The following is a 13,503-nucleotide window of genomic DNA, read 5'->3' as shown; positions in this document are numbered from 1 at the left end:
AAGGCACTGCATCTCAGTGCTAGAGGCGTTACTACAGACCCTGGTTTGATTCCAGGCTGTATCACAACCGACCGTGATTGGGAGTCCCATAGGGCGGCACACAATTGGCCCAGCGTCGCCCGGGTTGGGCCGGGGTAGGCCGTCATTGTAAATCAGAATTTGTTCTAAATGACTTGCCTAGTTAAATAAAGGCTACATAAAAATAAATATCAGATGCATGTTCAATCACCTCTCTCTTCCATACAACCACCACTCTCTGCCATACAACCACCTCTCTCTGCCATACAACCACCTCTCTCTGCCATACAACCACCTCTGCTGGTGCCAGGATGCGTCCCAAATAGCACCATATTCCCTGTATAGTGCACTACTTTTGACCAAAGCCCACAGGGCCCATAGTGCGCTACTTTTCACCAGAGCCATATGTAAGGAAACAGGGTGCTATTTGGGATGCTGCCCTAGTGTTAAGTGATATCGTAGGCCCACAAAAGAGCTTTGTAACTGCGAGGGAGGTTTGCAGAACTTATGACTGTCTGACTTGTCTAAACAGAACTTATGACTGTCTGACTTGTCTAAATCAAATCACATGTTATTTGTCACATACACATGGTTAGCAGATGTTAATGCGAGTGTAGCAAAATGCTTGTGCTTCTAGTTCCGACCGTGCAGTAATATCTAACAAGTAATCTAACAAATTCACAACGACTACCTAATACACACAAGTGTAAAGGGGTGAATAAGTACATAAAGATATATATGAATGAGCGATGGCCGAATTACATAGGCAAGATGCAGAACTAAACAGAACTTATGACTGTCTGACTTGCCTAAGCAGAACTTATGACTGTCAGTGAATCTGTCAGTGAACAGCAAAACAAGCCATCCAGAATATTACAATCGTGGGAAATCACAGGTTGGAAAGCAAATGTCTACTGCTGAAAAGAGAAGAGGCTAAATCCGAATGCTGTAGGCTACCAAAATATTAGATCAACCTCCAAATATTGTTTACAAAGTAAAACAAGAGAGGCAGGCTTTTGGCACGAACGCATCGGCCATCACCGACGAGTGCCCGGTGTATTAGTGGCTGAGTCAGTGAAACTGGATCATCATTTCCTCCTCAGGTTGTAGCCTACAATATGTGCGTCTGTACACACAGCTCACTATTGATGGTTTCAAGACAGAGTTGTTTTTATTGATGTCAGTGTCAAAGTAGCCTGCCATTTTGGTTATTTGTGCGCAGCATCATGATTTCTAAGGTTGATTTGTTTTGTTGCTTGCATTTGACAAATTTGATTAAAAACTTAACCTTAATGTATGCGTTGCTGAAATTAACCAACCCTGGTGTTAGTTAGCAAGCACATCGGTTTGGAAACCTAAGTTGAAACTAAACTGACAGTCTTTTATTTTTCACACTGCGTTTCCTATCAGAACGCAGCCAAGCAGGCCGCCGCGGCCGCCACTCAGACTATAGCCGCCGCCCAACACGCCGCCTCGTCCAATAAGAACCCAGCAGCCCAGCAGCAGCTCGTCCAGAGCTGCAAGGTGAGAGCTCCGCTGCCATGACAACCCCAACCATCACTCTCTTCCTGGTTTCTGGTCCTGTGGGGTCAGGCATAGGTCAATGAGTACGAGTGTCATGCCTTTGCTCTTTTTCTCTAATTTTCATTCGCTCTCTTTTTTTTTCTCTCTCTTTTTCTCTCTCGCTTTCTCTCTTTCTATTTTTCTTTCTCTCTCAGGGGTACAATTACTGTAGTAAATCTCAAAGAAAATATTTTTGACTGCCATTCTGAGTAGATTGTAGTTCAGGTGTCCTTCGTACTCTGAACATGAGTGTGGAAATATCCCCTTTCTATACACTGAGCTTGTGATTTGTCATGTGAGCAGTGATGTATGCAGTCATGTGAGCAGTGATTTGCTTCATTGCACTGTAAGAATGAGAATAGAGCATTGTGATTTTGATAGTGTGTGTGTATGTTATTGTTTTTACCCTGACCGAACTACACATTTTCCATTTGATTGGTTGGTTGATAGTGTCATTAAGTGTCCGATCTGTTGGTGTGTGTCAGGTGGTGGCAGACCAGATTCCTCAGCTGGTCCAGGGAGTGCGTGGAAGCCAGTCCCAGCCCGACAGCCCCAGTGCCCAGCTCACCCTCATCGGGGCCGGCCAGAACTTCCTCCTGGTGAGACCCTCATCTCTGCCCTGCACTCATGTTTTTTTCCCTGATTCTGATATACTTTCGCAAAGAAGGATGCCCGCCTAAAAGGAATATGACACAAAACAAGAAAGCTTGTCCTCTGAAATCTACTGGAGCCAATTTGATTTATTACAAACTTCACCGGAACAATGTTTTAGTAGCATGCACCTTTTGTAGAAATAAACCAGTTAACCCTTTCCTTCCTCCATCCACTCCTATGCCCTCAGCCTGGTGCCAAGATGGTGACGGCTGCCAAGGCCACAGTACCTACCATTGGCGACCAGGCCTCTGCCATGCAACTTAGCCAGTGTGCCAAGAACCTGGCCACTGCCCTTGCCGAGCTCCGCACGGCCGCACAGAAGGTACCAAACACCCCCCAAAAGCACTCAACAAGAACCTGTTGTTTGACTTTGTTAGCGCTTTTGCTCGTGGAATTAGCTCGCTAGCCTGCTCCATTTAGCTGAAACACTGTATTAGCAGTTTAGTTTGTGGAATTAGCTCGCTAGCTTGCTCCATTTAGCTGAAACACTGTATTAGCAGTTTAGTTTGTGGAATTAGCTAGCTAGCTTGCTCCATTTAGCTGAAACACTGTATTAGCAGTTTAGTTTGTGGAATTAGCTCGCTAGCTTGCTCCATTTAGCTGAAACACTGTATTAGCAGTTTAGTTTGTGGAATTAGCTCGCTAGCTTGCTCCATTTAGCTGAAACACTGTATTAGCAGTTTAGTTTGTGGAATTAGCTCGCTAGCTTGCTCCATTTAGCTGAAACACTGTATTAGCAGTTTAGTTTGTGGAATTAGCTCGCTAGCTTGCTCCATTTAGCTGAAACACTGTATTAGCAGTTTAGTTTGTGGAATTAGCTCGCTAGCTTGCTCCATTTAGCTGAAACACTGTATTAGCAGTTTAGTTTGTGGAATTAGCTCGCTAGCTTGCTCCATTTAGCTGAAACACTGTATTAGCAGTTTAGTTTGTGGAATTAGCTCGCTAGCTTGTTCCATTTAGCTGAAACACTGTATTAGCAGTTTAGTTTGTGGAATTAGCTCGCTAGCTTGCTCCATTTAGCTGAAACACTGTGTTAGCAGTTTAGTTTGTGGTATTAGCTCGCTAGCTTGCTCCATTTAGCTGAAACACTGTGTTAGCAGTTTAGTTTGTGGAATTAGCTCGCTAGCTTGCTCCATTTAGCTGAAACACTGTATTAGCAGTTTAGTTTGTGGAATTAGCTCGCTAGCTTGCTCCATTTAGCTGAAACACTGTATTAGCAGTTTCGTTTGTGGAATTAGCTAGCTACAGTAGCTTGCTCCGTAACTAGCTGAAACACTGTGTTAGCAGTTTAGCTAGTTGGAATTAGCTAGCTCACTCCATAGCTAACTTGAGTAACACCACGGTAATATAGCACTAGAGTTAGAGGTTTAGCAGGCCCGGTCTTGCCCAATATGGGGTCCCTAGTCTGTTCTGTCTTCCCTTTCCCCACTTCCTGTGTTGACTTCCTGTCCATGTGATCCAGGCACAGGAAGCATGTGGTCCTCTGGAGATCGACAATGCTCTGACGGTGGTCCGAGGCCTGGAGAAAGACATGGTGGAGGCCAAGGCTTCAGCTGGTGATGGCAAACTCAAACCCCTGCCCGGAGAGACGGTGAGAGTCTCTCTCACTCACACACACACACACAATACACCTTGCATATGCCGTATGCATACTGTGCTTGCAGCCTAGCAGGAAGTTTGACACACACACACACACACACACACACACACACACACACACACACATAATACACCTTGCATATGCCGTATGCATACTGTGCTTGTAGCCTAGCAGGAAGTTTGACACACACACACACACACAATACACCTTGCATATGCCGTATGCGTACTGTGCTTATAGGCTAGCAGGAAGTTTGACACACCATACACCACACACACACACTCCTGCCCTGGTAGATGGCAAGCACATGCCCAAATACACACATTTTCACACAAACGCACAGTACTGTACATACAAGCTAACCACAACTTTTTCAACAGTATGCATATTATACAGCACCAAGTGTACACACACAACCCATCTCTCCCACGATCTTCCTGTCACATGACTTGTGACAGGAATAACTTGTGACAAATGAACTACTGACTTTCAGCATGCATATAGGGAAGGGCACTGAACTTGTACTGCACTGACATAGATGACTGGCTAAAAGAAATGGATAATAACATGATAGTGTTATGAAATGTTATGTAATATTTTAAACTCTAAATAACGTTTTAATGTTGCTGGACCCCAGAAAGAGTAGCTTCTGCCTTGGCAGCAGGGGATCCTTAATAAATTAAAAATACAAATAGTTGGAGCTGTATTGCTAGATTTCAGTGCAGCCTTTGATGTTATTGATCATAAATTGTTCACCTGCCATCACATGGTTGGAGAGTTATTTATCCAATAGAACCCAGAGAGTGTTCTTCAATGGAAACAGTTACCTTGGGCCATTACTCTTCTCTATTTTTTACCAACTATTTGCCACTTGTCTTACAAGAAGCTAAAATTACTATGCATGCTGATGATTGAACACACTACACATCAGCACCTCTAGCCAGTGAACTCACTGACACTCTTAGCACGGAGTTGCAGTTAGTGTCAAAATGGGTAATTAACAATAAACTGGTATTAAATACATCTAAAAACTAAAGGCATTGTATTTGGTTCAAAACATTCTCTAAGACCTCAAGAAGACCTCAAGTGTAGCAAAGAATACCTAGCAAAGCTGCCACTGGCTCATGACAAAGCAGCACGCCTTGCCCTTAACTGCACACACAGAACTAACATGAACAACTTGCATGATACTTTTTCATAGTTGAGGAAAAATGTACATCTCTTCTAGTCTTTTTAAGAAAATGCCTCACCACTTGTATAATCTGTTTTAAACAGACATACATACCTCACCAGACACACCACTATGGGTTCCTTAACGGTACCCAAACCATAAACAGATTTTCACTTGGTTATCTTTAGAGTCATGTCATGGTGGAATGATCTGCTACCAGAGGTTACTCCGTTATCTATAGCGTCATGGTGGAATGATCTGTTACTAGAAGTTACTCAGTTATCTATAGTCATGGTGGAATGATCTGCTACCAGAGTTTACTCAGTTATCTATAGTCATGGTGGAATGATCTGCTACCAGAGTTTACTCAGTTATCTATAGCGTCATGGTGGAATGATCTGTTACTAGAAGTTAGAGTCATGGTGGAATGATCTGCTACTAGAAGTTACTTAGTATCTATAGAGTCATGGTGGAATGATCTGTTACTAGAAGTTACTTAGCATCTATAGAGTCATGGTGGAATGATCTGTTACTAGAAGTTAGAGTCATGGTGGAATGATCTGCTACTAGAAGTTACTTAGTATCTATAGAGTCATGGTGGAATGATCTGTTACTAGAAGTTACTTAGCATCTATAGAGTCATGGTGGAATGATCTGTTACTAGAAGTTACTCAGTTATCTATAGAGTCATGGTGGAATGATCTGCTACTAGAAGTTACTCAGTTATCTATAGCGTCATGGTGGAATGATCTGTTACTAGAAGTTAGAGTCATGGTGGAATGATCTGCTACTAGAAGTTACTCAGTTATCTATAGAGTCATGTCATGGTGGAATGATCTGCTACCAGAGGTTACTCAGTTATCTATAGAGTCATGGTGGAATGATCTGCTACCAGAGGTTACTCAGTTAACTATAGAGTCATGGTGGAATGATCTGCTACCAGAGGTTACTCAGTTATCTATAGAGTCATGGTGGAATGATCTGCTACCAGAGGTTACTCAGTTATCTATAGAGTCATGGTGGAATGATCTGCTACCAGAGGTTACTCAGTTATCTATAGAGTCATGGTGGAATGATCTGCTACCAGAGGTTACTCAGTTATCTATAGAGTCATGTCATGGTGGAATGATCTGCTACCAGAGGTTACTCAGTTATCTATAGAGTCATGTCATAGTGGAATGATCTGCTACCAGAGGTTACTCAGTTAACTATAGAGTCATAGTGGAATGATCTGCTACCAGAGGTTACTCAGTTATCTATAGAGTCATAGTGGAATGATCTGCTACCAGAGGTTACTCAGTTATCTATAGAGTCATGGTGGAATGATCTGCTACCAGAGGTTACTCAGTTATCTATAGAGTCATGTCATAGTGGAATGATCTGCTACTAGAAGTTACTCAGGCAAAAAGCAAGTTTAGCTAAAAAACAGATATAAAATACATATCACAGCGCCTCTCCTATTTCTAAAGATCTGATTGAACTGTACAGTATATAACAATATGAATATGTATATATTCCTATATATAAAACTCTTGTTTTATTTCTAGTTTGAATTTATTGTAATTAGTTGTCTATTACTGTTCTGTACTTTCATGTATTTGTATGTTTTGTGTGGACCCCAGGGAGAGTAGCTGGCACATTTGCAGTAGCTAATATGGATCCTAATAAACTAAACTAAACTTGTAGCCATATGCACAGCGGTAGCTAGGCTGATTTCAACACCCACCACAGACTCAGGTTGGTAGGCTGATTTCAACACCAACCACAGAATCAGGTTGGTAGGCTGATTTCAACATCCACCACAGAATCATGAATCATGTCTCAGCACCCATCTATGGGTCTGTGCCTATATGATGATTACAAGCACTTGACATTGAGAATTCCAACCACAGTGCAGACACTTACGAAAAACACACGCACTTAACTGGCCCTCAATGCTTCGTATGCGAGAGCAGTCAGTAAAATGAAACCTGATGTACCGTACAGTAGGCATAATTAGGATTCTTGACTCCTACTCATGTTACTTTATTTAATTTGATTGTGTGTGAAGATAAGAATTATACAAGTGGAAGTATGTGCATTGTGTCTTATTGTATGTGTTTTTGCAGCTGGAGAAGTGCTCTCAGGACGTGGGCAACAGCACTAAGGCTGTGAGCTCTGCCATCGCCCAGCTGCTGAGTGAGGCCACCCAGGGCAATGAGAACTACACAGGTAACTACAGTAGTAGACAAACTGGTCACCCAGGGCAACAAACTGGTCACCCAGGGCAACGAGAACTACAGTAGTAGACAAACTGGTCACCCAGGGCAATGAGAACTACACAGGTAGTTACGGTAGTGTACAAACTGGTCACCCAGGGCAACGAGAACTACACAGGTAACTACAGTAGTAGTACAAACTGGTCACCCAGGGCAACGAGAACTACACAGGTAACTACAGTAGTATACAAACTGGTCACCCAGGGCAACGAGAACTACACAGGTAACTACAGTAGTATACAAACTGGTCACCCAGGGCAACGAGAACTACACAGGTAGCTACGGTAGTATACAAACTGGTCACCCAGGGCAACGAGAACTACAGTACCAGTCAAAAGTTTGGACACACCTACTCATTCAAGGGTTTTTCTTTTTACTTTTTTCTACATAGTAGAATAATAGTGAAGACATTTAAACTATGAAGGTCTCCGGGACTAGAGTTGGAGAACCCTGGCCTACAGAAAGGCTCTCCAACCCTGTTCCTGGAGAGCTACAGTCCTGTAGGTTTTCACTCCAACCCTCTTCCTGGAGAGCTACTGTCCTATAGGTTTTCACTCCAACCATCATCTAGCACACCTGATTCTAATAATTAGCTGGTTGATAAAATGAATCGGGTTAGTTCCAACTGGGGTTAGGTAACTACAGTGAACACCTCACAGGGCAACAAGAACTACACAGGTAACTCTAGTATACAAACTGGTCAGGGCAACAGGTAGCTACGGTATTGGGCAACACTACAGTACCAGTCAAAAGTTTGGACACACCTACTCATTCAAGGTAGCTCTCCAGGAACAGGGTTAGAGTTGGAGAACCCTGGCCTACCTCTCATAGGACGGTAGCTCTCCAGGAACAGGGTTAGATTGAACACCTATAGGACGGTAGCTCTCCAGGAACAGGGTTGGATTGAACACCTACAGGACGGTAGCTCTCCAGGAACAGGGTTAGATTGAACACCTATAGGACGGTAGCTCTCCGGGAACAGAGTTAGATTGAACACCTACAGGACGGTAGCTCTCCAGGAACAGGGTTAGATTGAACACCTACAGGACGGTAGCTCTCCAGGAACAGGGTTAGATTGAACACCTACAGGACGGTAGCTCTCCAGGAACAGGGTTAGATTGAACACCTACAGGACGGTAGCTCTCCAGGAACAGGGTTAGATTGAACACCTACAGGACGGTAGCTCTCCAGGAACAGGGTTAGAGTGAACACCTACAGGACGGTAGCTCTCCAGGAACAGGGTTAGATTGAACACCTACAGGACGGTAGCTCTCCAGGAACAGGGTTAGATTGAACACCTACAGGACGGTAGCTCTCCAGGAACAGGGTTAGATTGAACACCTACAGGACGGTAGCTCTCCAGGAACAGGGTTAGATTGAACACCTACAGGACGGTAGCTCTCCAGGAACCGGGTTAGAGTGAACACCTACAGGACGGTAGCTCTCCAGGAACAGGGTTAGATTGAACACCTACAGGACGGTAGCTCTCCAGGAACCGGGTTAGAGTGAACACCTACAGGACGGTAGCTCTCCAGGAACAGGGTTAGATTGAACACCTACAGGACGGTAGCTCTCCAGGAACAGGGTTAGAGTGAACACCTACAGGACGGTAGCTCTCCAGGAACAGGGTTAGATTGAACACCTACAGGACGGTAGCTCTCCAGGAACAGGGTTAGAGTGAACACCTACAGGACGGTAGCTCTCCAGGAACAGGGTTAGAGTGAACACCTACAGGACGGTAGCTCTCCAGGAACAGGGTTAGAGTGAACACCTACAGGACGGTAGCTCTCCAGGAACCGGGTTAGAGTGAACACCTACAGGACGGTAGCTCTCCAGGAACAGGGTTAGATTGAACACCTACAGGACGGTAGCTCTCCAGGAACCGGGTTAGAGTGAACACCTACAGGACGGTAGCTCTCCAGGAACAGGGTTAGATTGAACACCTACAGGACGGTAGCTCTCCAGGAACAGGGTTAGAGTGAACACCTACAGGACGGTAGCTCTCCAGGAACAGGGTTAGATTGAACACCTACAGGACGGTAGCTCTCCAGGAACAGGGTTAGAGTGAACACCTACAGGACGGTAGCTCTCCAGGAACAGGGTTAGAGTGAACACCTACAGGACGGTAGCTCTCCAGGAACAGGGTTAGAGTGAACACCTACAGGACGGTAGCTCTCCAGGAACAGGGTTAGAGTGAACACCTACAGGACGGTAGCTCTCCAGGAACAGGGTTAGAGAGCCCTGGCTTAGAGGTAATTTACTGAAGTATGTAAAAAAAAATAAAGAATGTAGCTCAGATAATAAAAGGATCATGAAGCCCTCAGCCATGTGCGCTGAGTATAGTATGTAATGTGTCTGACAGCCTAAAAATGTATCTGGTGGGAGTAAGGAAGAAGACTCAGGAGCACCCTCTAGTGGAGACAGATGGTACTCGTGCTTTGTCCCCTCTCTCTCAGGTATGGCAGCCAGAGACGTGGCTCAGGCATTGCGCGCTCTGGCCTCGGCCGCCCGTGGGGTTGCCGCGACGACCGCCGACCCTCAGGCCCGCAACGCCATGCTGGACTGCGCTGGTGACGTTATGGACAAGTCGGCCAATCTGATCGAAGAGACCAAGAGAGCCATTGCCAAGCCGGGAGATCCTGACAGCCAGCAGAGACTGGCACAGGTCAGTCAGACAGTCTGTTAGGTTCTATACTTTTGGATATTTGTTGCCAATACACAAAGAGCTCACTATTAGAATGTAAACCCCTCAACAGTCAAGACTGTGCTTCTATGAAAGACCTTAGGAAACATCATATCCACCTACGAAATGCTTCTATTTGAATGTGTTTGGTTGTGTACAGGTGGCCAAGGCTGTATCCCAGGCCCTGAACAGGAGTGTGAACTGCCTGCCTGGACAGAGAGATGTGGACAACGCTATAAGAACAGTCGGAGAGGCCAGTAAGAAACTACTGGCCAATTCTGTGAGTAGAAAATCACACCAAACTAAAATATTCTGCCTTTTTAGGACCACTTTTTTTGTTTTCAACTATTACTTCTCTTTTCTCCCTTTCATTACTTATTTTCCTCTTCATTTATCCCCTCCTCCCCCTCTCTTCTCCAGTTCCCGCCCAGTGGGAAGAGTTTCCAGGAGGCGCAGGTGAACCTGAACCAGGCTGCAGCCGGTCTCAACCAGTCAGCCAATGAGCTGGTCCAGTCGTCCAGGGGCACCACCCAGGACCTGGCCAAGGCCACTGGCAAGTTCGGCCATGACTTCGGAGAGTTCCTGGATGCCGGCGTGGACATGGCCGGCCAGTCACAGGTCAGAGAAGGACACGGATGAAACACCAGTGTCATGCAACTGGGGTGAAATGATATCTATTGCGTTGTGATGTATTGTTCAGGTTGACTGATGTTGTGTAGCTAATTTCATACTGTGTACGATGCAGCGGTCATATGTTTTGTTAAGTGTATGTTTAGGAGAGAGGAGGACGGGACGTGTCTTGAGATTTTTGCAGGCAATTCACTCTTATCAGATGTTTCCATGCTTGTGTGTGTCATATGTTACTAACTTCATTTGTGCGTGAATGACTGAGAGAACCTTCATGACCTGATTTGAATCTTTTCCTTCCTCTCTGCTCTCCGTTCAGAACAAGGAGAACCAGACGCAGGTGGTGTCCAACCTCAAGACCATCTCCATGTCGTCCAGTAAGCTGCTGCTCGCCGCCAAGGTCCTGTCCACAGACCCCAACTCACCCAACCTCAAGAACCAACTAGCAGCCGCCGCTCGGTAAGAATGGCATTAGGTCCTGTCCACAGACCCCAACTCCCCCAACCTCAAGAACCAACTAGCAGCCGCCGCTCGGTAAGAATGGCATTAGGTCCTGTCCACAGACCCCAACTCCCCCAACCTCAAGAACCAACTAGCAGCCGCTGCTCGGTAAGAATGTCATTAGATCCTGTCCACAGACCCCAACTCCCCCAACCTCAAGAACCAACTGGCACCTGCCGCTCGGTAAGAATGGCATTAGGTCCTGTCCACAGACCCCAACTCCCCCAACCTCAAGAACCAACTGGCAGCCGCCGCCCGGTAAGAATGGCATTAGATCCTGTCCACTGACCCCAACTCCCCAACCTCAAGAACCAACTGGCAACCAAGATCCTGGCCACAGACCCCAACTCCCCAAACCACAAGAACCAACTGGCAGCCGCCGCTCGGTAAGAATGGCATTAGATCCTGTCCACTGACCCCAACTCCCCCAACCTCAAGAACCAACTGGCAGCCGCCGCTCGGTAAGAATGGCATTAGGTCCTGTCCACAGACCCCAACTCCCGCAACCTCAAGAACCAACTGGCAGCCTCCGCTCGGGAAGAATGGCATTAGTTCCTGTCCACAGACCCCAACTCCCCCAACCTCAAGAACCAACTAGCAGCCGCCGCTCGGTAAGAATGGCATTAGGTCCTGTCCACTGACCCCAACTCCCCCAACCTCAAGAACCAACTAGCAGCAGCAGCCGCTCGGTAAGAATGGTATTAGAGCCTGTCCACAGACCCCAACTCCCCCAACCTCAAGAACCAACTGGCAGCCGCCGCTCGGTAAGAATGGCATTAGAGCCTGTCCACAGACCCCAACTCCCCAACCTCAAGAACCAACTGGCAGCCGCGCCGTAAGAATGGCATTAGATCCTGTCCACAGACTCCAACTCCCCCAACCTCAAGAACCAACTAGCAGCAGCAGCCGCTCGGTAAGAATGGTATTAGAGCCTGTCCACAGACCCCAACTCCCCCAACCTCAAGAACCAACTGGCAGCCGCCGCTCGGTAAGAATGGCATTAGAGCCTGTCCACAGACCCCAACTCCCCCAACCTCAAGAACCAACTGGCAGCCGCCGCTCGGTAAGAATGGCATTAGATCCTGTCCACAGACTCCAACTCCCCCAACCTCAAGAACCAACTAGCAGCAGCAGCCGCTCGGTAAGAATGGTATTAGAGCCTGTCCACAGACCCCAACTCCCTCAACCTCAAGAACCAACTGGCAGCCGCCGCTCGGTAAGAATGGTATTAGAGCCTGTCCACAGACCCCAACTCCCCCAACCTCAAGAACCAACTGGCAGCCGCCACAGACCCCAACTCCCCCAACCTCAAGAACCAACTGTAAGAATGGTATTAGAGCCTGTCCACAGACCCCAACTCCCCCAACCTCAAGAACCAACTAGCAGCCGCCGCTCGGTAAGAATGGTATTAGATCCTGTCCACAGACCCCAACTCCCCCAACCTCAAGAACCAACTGGCAGCCGCCGCTCGGTAAGAATGGCATTAGAGCCTGTCCACAGACCCCAACTCCCCCAACCTCAAGAACCAACTAGCAGCCGCCGCTCGGTAAGAATGGTATTAGAGCCTGTCCACAGACCCCAACTCCCCCAACCTCAAGAACCAACTAGCAGCCGCCGCTCGGTAAGAATGGTATTAGAGCCTGTCCACAGACCCCAACTCCCCCAACCTCAAGAACCAACTAGCAGCCGCCGCTCGGTAAGAATGGCATTAGGTCCTGTCCACAGACCCCAACTCCCCCAACCTCAAGAACCAACTAGCAGCCGCCGCTCGGTAAGAATGGCATTAGGTCCTGTCCACAGACCCCAACTCCCCAACCTCAAGAACCAACTAGCAGCAGCAGCCGCTCGGTAAGAATGGCATTAGGTCCTGTCCACAGACCCCAACTCCCCCAACCTCAAGAACCAACTAGCAGCCGTCCACAGACTCCCCCAACCTCAAGAACCAACTAGCAGCCGCCGCTCGGTAAGAATGGTATTAGATCCTGTCCACAGACCCCAACTCCCCCAACCTCAAGAACCAACTAGCAGCCGCCGCTCGGTAAGAATGGCATTAGGTCCTGTCCACAGACCCCAACTCCCCCAACCTCAAGAACCAACTAGCAGCCGCCGCTCGGTAAGAATGGTATTAGAGCCTGTCCACAGACCCCAACTCCCCCAACCTCAAGAACCAACTAGCAGCCGAATGGCATTAGGTCCTGTCCACAGACCCCAACTCCCCCAACCTCAAGAACCAACTAGCAGCCGCCGCTCGGTAAAAATGGTATTAGAGCCTGTCCACAGACCCCTCCCAGCATCCACAATGCAGTTAGCTACAGATAGCAGGCTTGGGTTCACTTCTACTTTCAACACTATTCTAATGAAATCTATTTCGACATTCATTGAAATTCCAGGTTTGTACTGGAAACGTGCCATCATTTTCACTGGGAAT

At 46.9% G+C, this 13,503-nt stretch overlaps 1 protein-coding gene across 4 annotated transcripts in view; it reads left to right on the top strand.

Moving 5' to 3' along the window:
- The window catches only part of tln1 (talin 1), a 166,279-nt gene that overhangs the window by 86,130 nt on the left and 66,646 nt on the right, over positions 1–13,503 (top strand). For all 4 annotated transcript variants that reach the window (XM_065017219.1, XM_065017217.1, XM_065017218.1 and 1 more), the window contains 9 exons: positions 1,429–1,542; positions 2,067–2,180; positions 2,423–2,557; positions 3,698–3,826; positions 7,115–7,217; positions 9,721–9,929; positions 10,108–10,227; positions 10,368–10,565; positions 10,894–11,033. In XM_065017219.1, coding sequence (XP_064873291.1) covers positions 1,429–1,542; positions 2,067–2,180; positions 2,423–2,557; positions 3,698–3,826; positions 7,115–7,217; positions 9,721–9,929; positions 10,108–10,227; positions 10,368–10,565; positions 10,894–11,033 — 1,262 coding nt within the window. The remainder of the gene's footprint in view (positions 1–1,428; positions 1,543–2,066; positions 2,181–2,422; positions 2,558–3,697; positions 3,827–7,114; positions 7,218–9,720; positions 9,930–10,107; positions 10,228–10,367; positions 10,566–10,893; positions 11,034–13,503) is intronic.

This window comes from Oncorhynchus nerka, linkage group LG4 (assembly GCF_034236695.1).
Source record: "Oncorhynchus nerka isolate Pitt River linkage group LG4, Oner_Uvic_2.0, whole genome shotgun sequence".
NCBI lineage: Eukaryota > Metazoa > Chordata > Actinopteri > Salmoniformes > Salmonidae > Oncorhynchus > Oncorhynchus nerka.
Note: the sequence above shows the minus strand (reverse complement) of the source record. Positions and strands in the feature narration are given on the sequence as shown.